The sequence below is a fragment of the Diachasmimorpha longicaudata genome, chromosome 10 (assembly GCF_034640455.1).
Source record: "Diachasmimorpha longicaudata isolate KC_UGA_2023 chromosome 10, iyDiaLong2, whole genome shotgun sequence".
Lineage (NCBI taxonomy): Eukaryota > Metazoa > Arthropoda > Insecta > Hymenoptera > Braconidae > Diachasmimorpha > Diachasmimorpha longicaudata.
Genome location: NC_087234.1, coordinates 1,832,633 through 1,847,662, shown reverse-complemented (window position 1 = coordinate 1,847,662; position 15,030 = coordinate 1,832,633). Strand labels below are relative to the sequence as shown.

The window sequence follows — 15,030 nt, the reverse complement described above, 5'->3', positions numbered from 1 at the left end:
ACTTAACACAGTGTTTTAAGGGTAAATCAATAATTCTGTTGTAGCCAGAGATTAAAATCCGAATTTTTGGTGATTAGACGTAAAGAAAATAAGGAATTTGGTGATTAGACGTAAGGAAAATAAGGAATTTTTTGACTCTTCGTAGAGGATAATCCACTGTTTGAGAAACAAGTTTTATTTGTTTATCAGGAGGGAATGTGAAAGCAGCGTATCTGCTTGATTAAAGGGCGACCTGAGGGTAAAGTTACTTCAATAATATTCCAAATATTTTGATTCTTATTTGGAACAACATGCTGAAATACCACCAAAATAAATCGTGCAATGGGATGTCCCTGAAAAGCTGCCATTTTCAGTGCTTTGTTGTCGCATTCCACAAGTAGCAGCGCAGCTGAATTTCTAGCACTGATATTTTATCATGTACGTGACGAATTAGTGTAATAACAGTCTATATGACATCTTCAATTCTGTCGTGAAGTGGTAAACTAGGATAAGTGCATTTTTTTTTGAAAATGTTTTTTTTTGTTTAAATTGAAGCATAACATTGTTCCGGAGGTCCTCACAAAAGGATTTAGCTGAAAATTAATTTTTGGTCCCAGTATCGAACAAAAATGAGGAGGATAAGTGACATTATGACAGCGCAAATGAAGATAAGTTGACATATCCTCGGAGGTTGAGTTGCGGGGAAAGTATAAGTTGACTTATCTTACTATTTTTACACGACTTGTTGCATTGTTTGAAATCAACTTAAAGGGATCCTTGGCGTAGTTCGTTGCGTGCTTGCCTCTGAAAACAAGCCGCTCGAAACAGACCTCATTCACATCCAGCACTTGACAATTTATTTAAACAAATCAACAATAATTCGTTGGGGATTCCGGGACAGTAGTTAGAAATCACATACTGAGTTTCCCGGCTTATGAGTCGCACTATTCTCGCAGCAGAACCTCCAAGAAATTTCTACCGTCTCACTTGGCCCGGACTCAGATGTTTAAACTGTATAAGGAAGCATATCCTGATCAAGCCGTTTCGAGATGGTCATATGAACAAGAGATCAAGGCGCTGGGCTTATCATTCAAGAAACCGAAAACTGTCACGTGCAGAACCTGCGATCAATTGCAGATTCAACTGAAATCAGCTACTACCGAGTTAGAGAAGACTTATGCCAAGGAACAACTGGAATCTCATTTAAATATGGTCAATGCCCCATACAACATGAAAGCCACTGACAAGCAAATCGCCAAAAGCAGTGACGAGTATTTATCTTACCCATGAAGTTGACAGATATTTCAAGTGACTAACCTAATTTATTCGCTTAATTAGGGTTTCAGAGATAGGATTTCATCCAGAAGCAACCACACCACTCAGAAGTATATACACACCGATAAATATAAAAGCCGCTAACTTGGATTTATTTATCAACTGCCATCGTGACGGATGATTTTTTTGAGCAGCTCATTGCTCATTTTTATCAGTCGTTTGTCGTCCCTCTCCCGAGTCGTGCCATAGCAATGAGAGTAGCAATTGTCGGTGGTGGAGTTGTTGGCATAACAACTGCTCTCCAGTTAAAATCAGAATTGAGAAATTCAAATATCGAAGTTTATGGTGAAAAGTACGAGGATATCGTGAGTTATGTGGGAGCTGGATTATTTTCAGTTGGAAAGTCGTTCTCGGGACCGAGCGAAGAGATAACCAGGTGCGGTATTTATCGTTGCTCTAATCTGCCAGGTCCCTAGTCATTCAGATATACGATTTATCACGGGATTTGTTTTTTCCGCTGAACGAAGAAATTGGATGAACGATTCTTATGAGTTCTACGATGAAATTCGAAAAAGTCGAGAGGCGGCAAGAGCCGGAGTTGTTGAAATATCTGGATATATGTTTTCTGAGGGACCGACTCCTGTCAGGGTCAGTATAATATTTTTTAATAATTCACGAACATATGGAATGCGATATTTTTATCATTCTAAGATGATGTCAAATGAAGCCAAAATTCCTATCAATACCATAAATTTTGTAATTAATGATATGTGGCTTCCTGAAATTTACGAAACACCACCATAAAATTTGAAGGCCCATCATTTTTTATTTGCGTTTAAATAAAAAATTGATAGAAATCCCTTAAACATTCCGATTTCGATCAGTTTATTTTATTGTACCTTCCTTCATTATTTACTGTGCTGCACAGGATTCTTTCTTTAACTCATTGTGATTGATTAACGATAAGCACCGACTATATCCGATTATTGCCGACGTTGGACCCGTCATGGGACCTCTTGCATCAGCCATTTGGTGTCCATCTTCTCGTTCGCAATTAGACTTTGAATTTTACGAGGTCGATATAGAAATTTTCCGAAGCCGAAAAAAACATTTTACTAGACAGCATAGCAATTTTTATCTGGTCTGCAGTTTGCACCTAGATTGTAATGCAGCACAGTAATTTTTACCGGAATAACATTATAAAAATTCACTGATTTTTCTCTCCGTGTAATAAACACCTAAAGAGAACGGAACTATAAAAGGCAACAGAAAACTATTGTGCTATCGGTCTTCGATTTTAAGGAATTCATTGAAAACTCGTAAATGGTGAAAATCGATTAAACCCATTTTACCCCTCCTTTACCGGGTTATTTAACTTGTATTAATCAAGCAGAATCCGTGGATGGAATCGGTGGTTCCGAGCTATCGCCGTGTCACCGAGGAAGAGCTGAAATTACCCGGCGGTGATTGGAAATATGGCGTGTATTTCACAACAATAATCACCCAGTGCAAATGGTACCTTCCATGGGCAAAAAGACAGTAAGAATGCAATGATGCTAAATGTAAATAATACAATGTAATAATGATACATCCGAACTCACAAAAGCATCTCCGCAAAGGAGATGCTGAAAGTCATTAAATTTTGACTGGTGAACGTATTTATGAATTGGCTATTTTTTCAATCGAACTTGATATCGGATATACGGCTATAGGTCGTATACATATACATATACATATACATATACATACATATATATATATATATACATATGTATATACCGATAGGTCGTGGAAAGACGAAGATTTTCTTCGTTTATTTATTGAAATCGATGGAATAAAACAGTAGTGGTGTTAGAAAAACAAGAAAAGAATTGAATTAAGTTGAAAAAAAAATCATATCTCTGTAATGGATCATTAAAAAAATGTGGAACAATTCAGGAGAGAGAGTTCACACACACATTATCATTAAAAAAATTGTCATTAATTTTTGAAGAGGTCAGGATCAACGATGGTTCGATTTGACATGGGATAACTCATATATTTTCAATGAAATGTTGATAAAAATAATGTTTTTGCCGATCTTGGGCGGCTCTAGTAAAATTTGAAAATCTATCACTCAAGAATTACTAAAAATATAAATAGTTATTATTTCATGTGGTATACTATCTGTGGCCGAACAATTGTTAAAATTTCCTACATTTTGTACTCACAAACTACTGTCTATGAACTTTGACCTCTCAGTGAATATTTCACAGCCTGAATACTGGACTTTTTATATCCAATGAAGCTAATTGTCACGTTTTTTAGACTCGAACAGACAGGAACAAAATTTTACAAACGAAAGTTGTACAACTTGAATGAATTAATTGACGATTATGATGTCATAATGAACTGCGCGGGACTAGGAGCTGGAGAACTCTGTGGAGATAGACGAATGATTCCGTTGAGAGGACAAGTACTGAAGGTCACATCATCTTTTTTTCACAGTCTAATAAATAATGTATTCCACACCAAATGATTATCTACTATTGACTCCATTGGTAACTTTAAATATTAATTTCGATTGTTTGATAATTCGAATTCGAATTCTGATCAGGTTTTAATTGCTCAATTATATTGCTCTAGCATATGATTCTGTTAATTATAAATTTGAGTGAAATCCTGCAGCAATTATGAGCATTAACTAATTCATCGAAATTCTTCTCTCAAGAAAATCAAAAATTTAGAGCAACTAAATAATTATTAATGAAGTTTATTCAATATCACATACAAAATACTCATCCTCTAGAGTAATATGATTATCATCATTTAAACCTAACTCACTCCCCGTTAGCAGTGATTAGACCGGAGAAATAGCATTTTTTAAAAATAAATACTTCTCGGAAGTAAATGGATATCTTGAAATAACATTTTTTTTGTCTCCATGTATTCTAAATTATAGTTAGTCGGAACGGAAAATAATAAATCAAAAAGTCACCGTATGAACAAGATTACCTCACGTAGTAAAACGATTTTTATAATTTGCAAAAGTGTCTCATTATAATTATTTTCTAGTAAAATTAATTCATTTATCTTTTCCTCTGCAACATTATAAAGTCAATAGAAACTACATTAATGGAACAAACAAAAATATTTGATTAAAGGTTCTCAAATATCTCTCTAATTAAATATTGTTTTCACCAACGCGTTATCTCATTTCACAATTTTAGTGCCGTATATTTCTCACAGTTTTAAAGATAATCTTGAAATAATCATTTTGGGGTGGTTTTTGGATCTGCTCGCACCCTCACCGACATGCACGAACCATTTTCGTCTTTGAGAACTCTTAGTATCAGGTGTGTGAATAAGTCTTTCCCGTTTTTTTCAAATTTTGAGCCTTTATTGTGAAAAAATGGTTACAAATGAATTATTGAAAGTATTGGCCATCGTCTTCTTGCGTTTGACACGAATCTTCATCAAGCAAAGTCGCCAATTCTTGATCTTCAAAGATTTGCGGCCGCCCGGAAGGCTCCTTGTCTTCCACGTCGAAATCACCACTTTTGAAGCGTCGAAACCATCCGCGAACACTTGAATCATCGACACAATCTTCTCCATAATCTTCCTGAAGCAATCGATGCGCCTCGGCAGCAGATTTCTTCAAATTGAACCAATAAAGTGAAACTTCCCGCAAATGACGTCGACTCGGCTCAAATTTCGACATTTTCACGATATCAAAAATTTATGATGCGAAAAAATTTCAACTAATGTGTTAGTGTGGAATTGTTGACAGATGAATAAGCTTTGATTATGACATATGTAACCATTGAATACTCGCACAGTATTGGTGGCGGCATCTCTTACAAAAAACGGGAAGGACTTATTCACACACCTGATAATACTAAAATAAAAGCATTTGATTAATTAGCAGACCCGTAGGTAAAAATTGCAAAATCAGGGATATTTTGAATGGGCTATCAATCGATCAATTGAGCAGTGGTAGCATTTGGCTGGGTACACAATTCCATCTCGTTATCTCGTCATTCCTCAGGGACTGCGTGTCAGTTGTTGACTCATCTGACGTGGAGTACCTAAAATCCAATAAATTTTGGCAGAGTAATAATAACTGGAGAATCATTATGTTAAAATATCTAGGTAAAAGCTCCATGGTTGAAGACGTTCTTCTACGGTAACTTGGATACGTACATCATCCCCGGGATAGATGGATCCTGCACTCTGGGTGGAACCAGGAATTTTGACTCCACAAGGATGTCCCCATGTAGCCATGAAACCAGGGCCATTCATGAGAGGTGCACTAATCTCCTGCCGTCACTCAAAAATGCAGAAGTGATCGAGAGTGTTGTGGGACTTCGGCCACACAGAGACGGAGGGGTGAGAGTAGAAGTCGAGAAAATTTCAAATGGACTGAAATCTGCTACTGTACGTTGGATGATCAGATATGATGATAAATTTCTAGATTATGAATTCATAGGCCAAGTGGTAAAATTAGACAGGTTGACTTATCTCTGAATATAGTTTTTCAGTAATAACTTCGAATGTAGGAGTTCGAAATAACATTTATTGTTGTACCCAATTCGCTCCACAAAAATGTTTATAATGAAAATTTTGCCATCTTCTCTAGATTTCGAGATATTCATCAAGAACTAATCAACAGTAAAAGTCACTTATTGCGTTCTACCACTTCGCTACTGAATTTGAAAACGATTAGTTTTAAGGGACAGTGTTAGAAGGTTCATATCACCCTTCATTTAATCTGGAAACTCATTATAAATAGTGTATTGTGCGGCGAGGTGAGAAAAGTGCAGCTTTATCGGACGACGTGCGATTACCAGTGCGTCGATTGCTGGCCCATCGTTTTTCGGACAGTAATTGATTGGTGGGGATCACATACTATTTTTCCGGACGTGGGGCGGTTTTTGTTTAATACGATGCTTATCGCATAATCGCAGAGATATCACAAAATTTTGTGCTCAAGTTGCAAAAGGAGAAAAAAGTTTTTCCCAAGTTGATTTATTGGATCAACTGAATTGTAATAGAGTCGCCGAAATAGACAATTCGAGTTGGCTCATCAAGTCATTATAATTATCATTATAATTTATACATGTCACTTGCGACTTGTCAGATAGAGTCTCGTTGAAATAAATCTGTGCTTCTCCCAGTATTTCGCAAAATAATCACTGTTATTACTCACTATAAATTGAGTAATATATTCGTCCCTCATTTTTAACGTCCTCCATTAATCTCCAATGGGCCATTAATTAAACATCACATATTTATTACACCATAAAATTTATGGAGAAGTAGACTTTATGGCGGAGTGATCATTAGAATATTATTTTTAATTTCAAAGCGTATTTTAAAATGACCAGGAACAGTGAAAACATTGTTGTGAGTCGGGAAATATCTATCACCGACCATGATAATAGACTTTTCTAGACGAAGAGTTGTTTTTCATGACGGGACAGTAGAACATCGTTTCCTCACTTCTAAACTACCGAGAAAAGTACCATTTTCCTGCTCCAAGTTCAGAAAACGAATTCAATCACATATGAAAAATCAGATTTTCAGTGAAAATGATAATTAAAATGGCATTTTTATAGATCATCAGTTCATCGAATGACTTTCTCCGCTGTAGAGATTATAATCATAAAAAAATTATCATCCAATTAACATGTAATATCCTAAGCGGAAATTAATTTTCGAGTGATTTTAATTTCAATTGAATATTCCTTGAGTGATAAAATTAGAAAAGATATTTCAGCTTATAAAATTCCCATTTCTGCGATTTCTACGTGTTAAACCCCACCACGAACCGCGAACTCTTCATTATCATTCGTCAATTGACCTCCTCATACAGTCTTTCCCCTTCCAGCCATTTGTTATCAAAAAAATTAAACAGTAAAAATTATCCAAATACTTAAACTGTTTGTTCTTCAGTCGAGCAATTTTCTAATTTTGTGATCTAAAATCAGAACTTTCATTAAAGACCCATTTAATGAAATCAAATGAACAATAATTCTATACATAATGTCATTTGAATGACGCTGAATATGTATAATCGATTGACAATATTCAAATCTACCAGCCGCTTTGTACCGAATTGTAAAAGATACTGAGATATGTTCAACTCGAGATTGTTCACTGTATCCTCCAAATTGTTATAAATTGACTGCCTAGAAAAATTTGAAGACAAACTGACTTTGCAGTTAAAGTATTCAGAAAATTACAGTGGGTTCAGAAAACTATGTTCGATAGTTTTCCAACATTATTAAAGGAAAAAAATTACTTTTGAGGGGAATTATCTTTCTTAATAAAAGTGAGTTAAACTGAGTTCAGCGATATTTTTTGTTGAAATGTCATACACGGGATATCTCCGCAGAAGTGACCAAGTCACCAAATCGCAGGGGATGAACAATCTAAGGTTAACAAAACTTGACCCCCAAGCTACTCGACGATACAGTACACTGAGAAAAAAATGTAGTAAAACGGACTGATTATTTATTAATTCAAACACTCAGATTGTGTGATTAAACTGTACACTTCAATCATTGTTCTAAAGACTAAATAACTCCATTATTCGATCACATAGGAGTTCAAATCTATCGTATATTCTTTTGTATTCTCTGAATATTTCATTACGTTTAAATAATTATTTGAATGTATCGCATTCCGTTCATCTGAAAACTTATTGTAGGAGACAGACAACGGAATCGCATGCAATAAGATATTTCCAATGGAATAATGACTCATTTTTAAACGAATATGTCATTATCTACGTTTTATAGAGAACGCACTGATAAAATGATGATTGAAAATATTGAAATAATGGAATTCTATTTTCATACGAGAGAACATATATTCAATAAATATGTACCGTAGATTCTACGATATTTTTTTCTCAGTGTAAAAAAGCTTTTTATGGCCTGTGGCTAACGATTATTTTCAACATTAAATGAAAATCTTTCATTTCAGGTCGTCCATAACTACGGTCACGGTGGTTATGGCATCTGTACAGCACCTGGCACAGCCAAATATGCCATAAAACTTGCCCGAGATGCTCACCTGAACACATCCTCAAAACTCTAACTACAATTACTTCAACGCAATCATTGCAACAGTTTATCAAAATTAAAATTGGAATAACAATAAAATTCATTGGCTAAATTGTTTTTGTGGTGTGGTTCAAATTTACATTTCTTTAGGTCTAGAAGTCTTTCAGCTAAATCCTCCATGACAGCACCTGGAATCAATCATCAATTTACCAAAAAGGTTTTTATGCCAAATACGAAGCGAGTAAATAACGGAAATTTACCTGTGCAGAGTACGAGATTTCTCTTTGTTAAAAATTTCATGGTTACTGCGGTCTTCGTTAAACATTCTTCAGACAAAAATGGAGGGTCTGCAATTATGAGGTCGTACATACTCGACATATCTCGAGGGAGATTCAACGGTGATTTGTAGTCGTATCGAACAAAATCTTTTCCAAATATTGAGAATCTCGTATCGTATTCGAATAATGTGACTGAAATAAACCGAAAAATCATTTAGACAGGTCATGAAGATATTTTAATAAATCAATATTCGTAGGAGATGTAACGGAGAAAATTGGGATAACAATTTCCGATAGTTTTCGAGTCAACTAAGTCTACTGGTGAGGAGTTGAAGTCTTTATTTGATATAAAATCACCGAGTGAATTAAGTTTTTTCGATATATATATATATATATATATACATATATATATCGAAAAAATATGTAAATATCTGAAAAAATGCAAACTCCAAATTTAGAGTCCTAATGTACCAACAAAAATTTAATGTATTGAAACTGAAAATGTTGACAGTATAAATAACTCAAAATTATGGCTTACACCACTTTAAAACAAGAAGAAAACTGGCGATAAAATTACGTTAAGACAGAAATTATTTCAATATAAATTCCAACGAACAAAACTATTTACAATGGAATAAACTGATCGATGAGTTTGCATCCCCAGATATGGATCTCATCAGAAATTAATATAGATAATTGTTTATTGATACATGTCAAACATGATGCATTCTCAATATCAGTGAAATATTGTTCTAATTACCCGTTCTATCTCCAGCCTGTCTCTTTAATGATTTATATAATGTCGGGCACGATATAAGCCCTATTTTTCCATCAACCTCTGTGGCTTCTATGGCCCCCTTTACTAAAGCATCAACAGTCTCATCGTCGTACCAAAATTGACTCAGTTGCTGAAAATGTCACAAAGTTCTTCATGAATTACCGATCAGTGGGTACTGATTTGTGAGTCAAATGTTGTTATTGTTGATCGAATGCCATACCCAATCCTCGCCGAAGATAACATTGTCAGTTTCGTCTTGTCTCAGGTTTATGTGATCATCATTCATTATCTGGTGTATTTGGTCGTCTCTTTCTTGACATTCTGTGTAATACTCTTGAAGGGCTGCAAGGGTAGCAGCACTCAATTGGGGGACTTCATCATCACTGTCAGTCATGTTTTATCATGTGGTTGTTTAAATCAATCCTCCTTGACTCGTCAAGAAAAAGCATCAACTGGAGACAGTGGAGACCCGCATGGCGAACAGCATGCTGGAGCAGTGTCATGGCGGCGCACAAACGACGCAGTCTCATGAGAATCAGCAATATGGCCGCCGTTGCGACCGCGACGTTTGAAAAATCTCATATCGATAATTTCTATATTTCTATAGAAATTTAATTCTATTTTATAATCGACATGTCTGCATAATCGACAAATCTGCTTTCCATATTTCCAATAGTTACAACTGTTTCCAATAGTTACAACGGTTACATATTTTAAATTTTCCCGTCTGATATGACTACGCCCCCTCGATTTTGAAGACTTAATCTTCTGTTCCCGCCTTAATACCATTCTTTATTCAGAACTTTATTAGATATTTATTAAAAAAAAAAAACAATGCAAGAATTCAATCATTTTAGTATCCAGTAGCTTGCGAACGATTCTGCATCAATTAAGCCCTTCGCGAAAGGTCTATCAATTTTTGAAAAGCTCCACCACACTTTTAGATTTTATAAAAAATTCATAACAAATTGCTGGTGCACTTATAAACCATCAGTTTCAACTACTTTTCATGTCCAAACAGTTTACAAACGATATACATCATTATAACAATTTATTTATTTCATTCCGTTGCCGAATTTCCGGAGCTTAAGTCGATCGCTACTGACGATTTCATGAGAACCCGCCCAAAGCCAATCGTGTCTGGAAGTTGGTTTCGTGACAGCTCGGTCCTTCTTTACCGAGACGCAAGAATGGCGGACGCGTGAGTAAATTCGTTTATCACCACAGAATCTCAAAACATCGCGGTTAAACAATTATAAAATTGATATGTGTCACTGTGAAAAGGTTGTTAATGAACTGAGGAGGATATTTGCAAGTGTATTTTTCGGTTTACACACAATATCATTAAATCAAAAGCCTTTTGAAAATAACATTCATTGGACCAACCACTACTCCAAGAATAATTAATAAAATCTCTAATAACAATTATTCAGACCTAACAATTTTTATTCTCTATTTAATGTACGAATCAGAATAATTAGAACAGTTTTCGCTAATTTGTTTATGTTTTTCACGTATTATCGATGCATTTTGAGATTCTAACCTATAAAAAACATGCTGTGGTATGACTCCGTAACAAGTAATGGGTTATCAATATCGTATTCATTGTTTTTAGAAAGAAAAAGGTCGAGAAAAAGGCTGAGCCGTCGAAGAAGCTCCCGGCGGTGCCCGAGGCTGTCCTCAAGAGGAGGAAACGACGTGAGGCAGCCAAAACTGCCCGTCTTCAAGTCTCAATCAAGGTAAGACTTAAATAGTTTTCTTACAATTTTAAACATTGCAAAATTGAATAAATTTCGAACAAGTTAGCTTTGTTGTATATTGTTAAAAAATGCGTTGTTATTAAAATTAACTCTCGATTACTGAAGATAGGGTCTAGTAGGGTCTCCAACTATTGAAACAATTTTTATTTAACTTCTCAGCAAAGTTTAAGAGATAAGAGATGAAGTGAATGCCCCTGACACCCGAGGTAGACCAAACAGCAGTGATGGGGCCTTTTAAACTCAAATCTTTCATCTTATGACATAATTATTCCCGAAATGTTTTTTTAGTAATCCGATGTTGAATAAACAGCAGCGACCGACGCTATCCAACAGATATGGCCACCACTTGACGCGTAATTAGTTATTTTTTCCGTCGTCTCTACTAATTTGATTGGTTTGAAGTCGTTAAGAATTTGTTCCAGAAATCTATAGAGATTAATTTTTCATTGTTATTAGTTCGGGATTACAGTTCAATTGCGGGTCCCTATAGAATTATTTTGAAAATAAGTAGTTTGAAAGACATTGTGGAAAATTGTTAGTAGAGATATTAATTTGTATGATTTTAATTATTTATTTAGGCACGTGCCGCACACTACAAGAAGAGGAAGGAAATCTTCAAGCGTGCTGAGTCGTACGTGAAAGAGTACAGGCAGAAAGAGAGGGATGAGATCAGATTGAAGAGACAGGCCAAGAACCGTGGTAACTACTACATTCCTGGAGAGGCTCGTCTTGCCTTTGTCATCCGTATTCGAGGGTATGTAATTGTCGATAATTGTTTGACTTACTAGTCAGGAAACGTCGAAAGAAATCGAAAATTGATTATTAGGAGCATTTTTTGGATTCGAAAAGAAACTTTGGAATCGATGGAGCTCAAGTTTTCGTTTTCTTGTGTTATATCTCCATGTCCATTACGAGAATAATAACGCGCTGTTTTGAAAGAATTATAGAAATACGAACTTATGGTATCATCCTTGTTTGTTATAAAATATTCACATATCTGAAATAATTAATACTTAGAAATTTTTTAATTAATATTTAGTGAGTAAGAAATGCTGATTCGTTCAAGATGGTTGCATGATCATTATAGGATGGATCATGTACTCCTCTTCTCATAAATCCATCTCTACCTAAATTAGAGTTAAATTCCAATAAATAATTGAAAAATATTCCTATTTTAATCGAAAAAGTGAAAATCGATTCATACCAGAAGAACAACAGTTCCGATTTGAAAAAGATAAGTCCTTTATACAAGTCAGCATTGAATTCTAATAATGGATTTGAAATTATGAAAAGCCTTTTAATCATTCAAAGAGAAATGTTTCACTGCTTTTATATTTTTATCTTGGGGTAAATTAACTAAATAGACTAACGTGAATTTACAGTTTTCATTTGATATAAGGCGACTGAATGAGTTAAGTTTATTCAAAATCAATGGTGCGCCATCAGGTGCAAATCAAGTTCATTCTTCTTCCCCACATTACAAATTACGATCACCGAGGAGGGATAATATCATAACTCATTTTTTCTGTGATATTTTTATTTCCTAACAACATTGATTTTCAGATTTTCAAATAAATTATAATCACTGATTTTACAGTAGAATGTTACAAGACATTTTCATATGAGGAACTCCATTTATCATTTACAAAGACAGTAGGAGAAGCGATCCAATTATTAATTTACTATCAGTAAGCAAAGTTTATTGCAATTATTCTCAAAATTGTATTTTTATTATTACAGTGTGAATCAAGTGGCTCCCAAGGTTCGCAAGGTCCTCCAGTTGTTCAGATTGAAACAGATCAACAATGGTGTCTTCGTCAAATTGAACAAGGCTACAATTAACATGCTTCGTATCGTCGAGCCATACATTACCTGGGGTTACCCCAACCTCAAGTCAGTCCGCGAATTAATCTACAAACGCGGTTTCGCCAAGATCAATCGCCAGCGTATCCCAATCACCAGCAATTCTATCATCGAACAGAAACTTGGTAATTATTATAATAATTGATTTTTTATTCGCATAAGCTTTTTGTTCATATCGTGTATTGTGCCCGAAGTCGAGAAAATTTTCGTTTTAAGGGACTAGGTAAGATTAGTAACGCAAGTTGCAAAACGAAAAAACTACTTTTTCCCAAATCGATTTATTGGATCAACTGAATTGTAATGAACTGGCTCAAATAGACCTTTAGAGTTGGCTCATCGAAAGAATTCTTGTGAAAGAATCACATTCTGTTTGTTCGCGTCATCTCATGAAATTATCACGTTTTATATATAATAATCATTTGCCATTTATCAGGTAGAATATCATTGAAATAAATTTGCGCTTCTGCCAGTGTTTCACGAGGTATATTACTGTCATTACTTGTCGCTACATGTTCTCCATTTTACGCTAATCATTTCGAAGAGATTAAGAGGATAAGACGTAATACCCAGTGAAATTTGTGATCAAGTAGACTATATTAAGATGGCAAAGTCATTGTCAGAATAGCGTTTATTATTTCAAAGGGTATTTTTAAATTACCATGAACAGTGAAAACGTTGGTTTGAGTCGGGAAATAGCTATTACGGACCACAAAGGCAATCTTTTCGATGCGAAGAATCATTTTTGATAATAGGAGAACAGAACAGGGTTTTCTTATCTCTAAACTATCGAAAAAAAGTACTATTTTTCTGTTCAAAGTCTGAAAAAATATTTTTCGGAGATGAATTTTAACCCGTGGATTCAGGCTTCAGTAGTAATTAATCATCGACAAGTCCATAAGAGTTGATGAACACATCTAAATCCTCTCTCTTCCATCTTGTCGCAAACAAAATGAATTTGTCAATAAATGTGTTCGAAATTATTCGAAAAATTTGTCGATTCAAACATTTCCATAAAAATATTCTCCTTCCGATGAATTCTCGTCGGTTAAAAATGGTTTTCCTGTAAAATAATAAATAATTTCTATCTTCAGGTGGCTCTGGACTGATCTGTACCGAGGATTTGATTCATGAAATCTTCACAGTTGGATCGAAATTCAAGTACGCCAGCAATTTCCTCTGGCCATTCAAGGTACGAACTATTGAATTACAATATTTATTACGACAAATTTGACATAGGCATGGTGATGGAATTTGTTTAGTTCGTTACCTCCTACTATGTCATAGAGTAATACAAGATCTTTACTTATTTAACTGGAATATTTGTTTCAGTTTTTTAAAGGCCTTAAACATTCTAATCTTGTCTTGATATTTATGAAAGACACCCAAGTTCTTTGGAAATTTTAGAATTTGTTCAAGTCCCAATTGCCTTTAACATTTTTATTATCTAAACTTTGCTAATATGAATTTTGATATTAAATGGTAAAAAGCCTTTTAAAAAACATTGTTTCTTCTATTAAAAGCATTGTCTATAAATATGAACTGAATGCATTCTTTAAAAGTGCTTTTAAAAGTGTAAAGAATTTTAATTTTTTAGTTATGAACACAAATATTTATAACGTCGATTATTCGAAGTTTTTATTTATATACTTTTTAAATCTCAATTTAGTTGTCAGAGTTAAATGTTATAAAATAACCCTTGAACATCCTGAAATTAAAATCATTTTAATTAAATGCCGTAATATAAACGAGAGGTTAATTAATATTATATTCAATGTTTTAGCTAAACACTCCAACTGGTGGATGGCGCAAGAAGACCAATCACTACGTCGAGGGTGGTGATTTCGGAAACCGTGAGGACAAGATCAACGAGCTCCTCAGGCGAATGGTTTAGATTCTTAAATAACTGTACTCTTCTGACAAAAAAATAAAAAAAAGTACGTTTTCATACGGACATTGTAGTTTTTATTCCTGGACAGAGAACCTGATAAGTCAGTGTACGTAAAAGAGTAGATTTCAAAATAGTTAATAAGTAATTTAGACTTGTTGAT

At 34.6% G+C, this 15,030-nt stretch overlaps 3 protein-coding genes and 1 long non-coding RNA gene across 4 annotated transcripts; 2 read left to right on the top strand and 2 right to left on the bottom strand.

Annotated features, from left to right (window-relative positions):
* Positions 1 to 819: 819 nt before the first annotated feature.
* Positions 820 to 1,425, bottom strand: LOC135166451 (uncharacterized). The gene is made up of 2 exons (XR_010299685.1): positions 1,297 to 1,425; positions 820 to 1,100 (listed from the first exon to the last, which is right to left on the bottom strand). It is a non-coding gene; the product is annotated as an uncharacterized LOC135166451 (long non-coding RNA).
* On the top strand, positions 1,345 to 8,420 carry LOC135166442 (D-aspartate oxidase). The gene is made up of 6 exons (XM_064128661.1): positions 1,345 to 1,690; positions 1,782 to 1,902; positions 2,648 to 2,793; positions 3,562 to 3,718; positions 5,386 to 5,670; positions 8,224 to 8,420. The coding sequence occupies exons 1-6, from the start codon at positions 1,506 to 1,508 to the stop codon at positions 8,335 to 8,337; spliced, it is 1,008 nt and encodes a 335-aa protein (XP_063984731.1). The 5' UTR covers positions 1,345 to 1,505; the 3' UTR covers positions 8,338 to 8,420.
* On the bottom strand, positions 8,069 to 9,873 carry LOC135166446 (EEF1A lysine methyltransferase 1). The gene is made up of 4 exons (XM_064128665.1): positions 9,580 to 9,873; positions 9,342 to 9,489; positions 8,564 to 8,773; positions 8,069 to 8,491 (listed from the first exon to the last, which is right to left on the bottom strand). Exons 1-4 carry the CDS (start codon positions 9,751 to 9,753, stop codon positions 8,358 to 8,360), a joined length of 666 nt encoding a protein of 221 aa, XP_063984735.1. The 5' UTR covers positions 9,754 to 9,873; the 3' UTR covers positions 8,069 to 8,357.
* A 559-nt stretch (positions 9,874 to 10,432) lies between these two features.
* Positions 10,433 to 14,933, top strand: LOC135166443 (large ribosomal subunit protein uL30). The gene is made up of 6 exons (XM_064128662.1): positions 10,433 to 10,560; positions 10,975 to 11,098; positions 11,698 to 11,873; positions 12,860 to 13,107; positions 14,074 to 14,171; positions 14,763 to 14,933. The coding sequence occupies exons 1-6, from the start codon at positions 10,472 to 10,474 to the stop codon at positions 14,871 to 14,873; spliced, it is 846 nt and encodes a 281-aa protein (XP_063984732.1). The 5' UTR covers positions 10,433 to 10,471; the 3' UTR covers positions 14,874 to 14,933.
* Positions 14,934 to 15,030: the final 97 nt, after the last annotated feature.

Excerpts from the sequence above, each read along its gene's own strand:
- LOC135166446 (XM_064128665.1), bottom strand. The coding sequence starts at position 9,753 with ATGACTGACAGTGATGATGAAGTCCCCCAATTGAGTGCTGCTACCCTT. Across the intron at positions 9,490-9,579 it reads TTATCTTCGGCGAGGATTGG|CAACTGAGTCAATTTTGGTA; the intron begins GTATGGCATTCG and ends TGACATTTTCAG. Across the intron at positions 8,774-9,341 it reads ACAGGCTGGAGATAGAACGG|TCACATTATTCGAATACGAT; the intron begins GTAATTAGAACA and ends GGTTTATTTCAG.
- LOC135166442 (XM_064128661.1), top strand. The coding sequence starts at position 1,506 with ATGAGAGTAGCAATTGTCGGTGGTGGAGTTGTTGGCATAACAACTGCT. Across the intron at positions 1,691-1,781 it reads CCGAGCGAAGAGATAACCAG|AAATTGGATGAACGATTCTT; the intron begins GTGCGGTATTTA and ends CGCTGAACGAAG. Across the intron at positions 3,719-5,385 it reads TGAGAGGACAAGTACTGAAG|GTAAAAGCTCCATGGTTGAA; the intron begins GTCACATCATCT and ends TAAAATATCTAG.
- LOC135166443 (XM_064128662.1), top strand. The coding sequence starts at position 10,472 with ATGAGAACCCGCCCAAAGCCAATCGTGTCTGGAAGTTGGTTTCGTGAC. Across the intron at positions 10,561-10,974 it reads GACGCAAGAATGGCGGACGC|AAAGAAAAAGGTCGAGAAAA; the intron begins GTGAGTAAATTC and ends CATTGTTTTTAG. Across the intron at positions 13,108-14,073 it reads TATCATCGAACAGAAACTTG|GTGGCTCTGGACTGATCTGT; the intron begins GTAATTATTATA and ends TTCTATCTTCAG.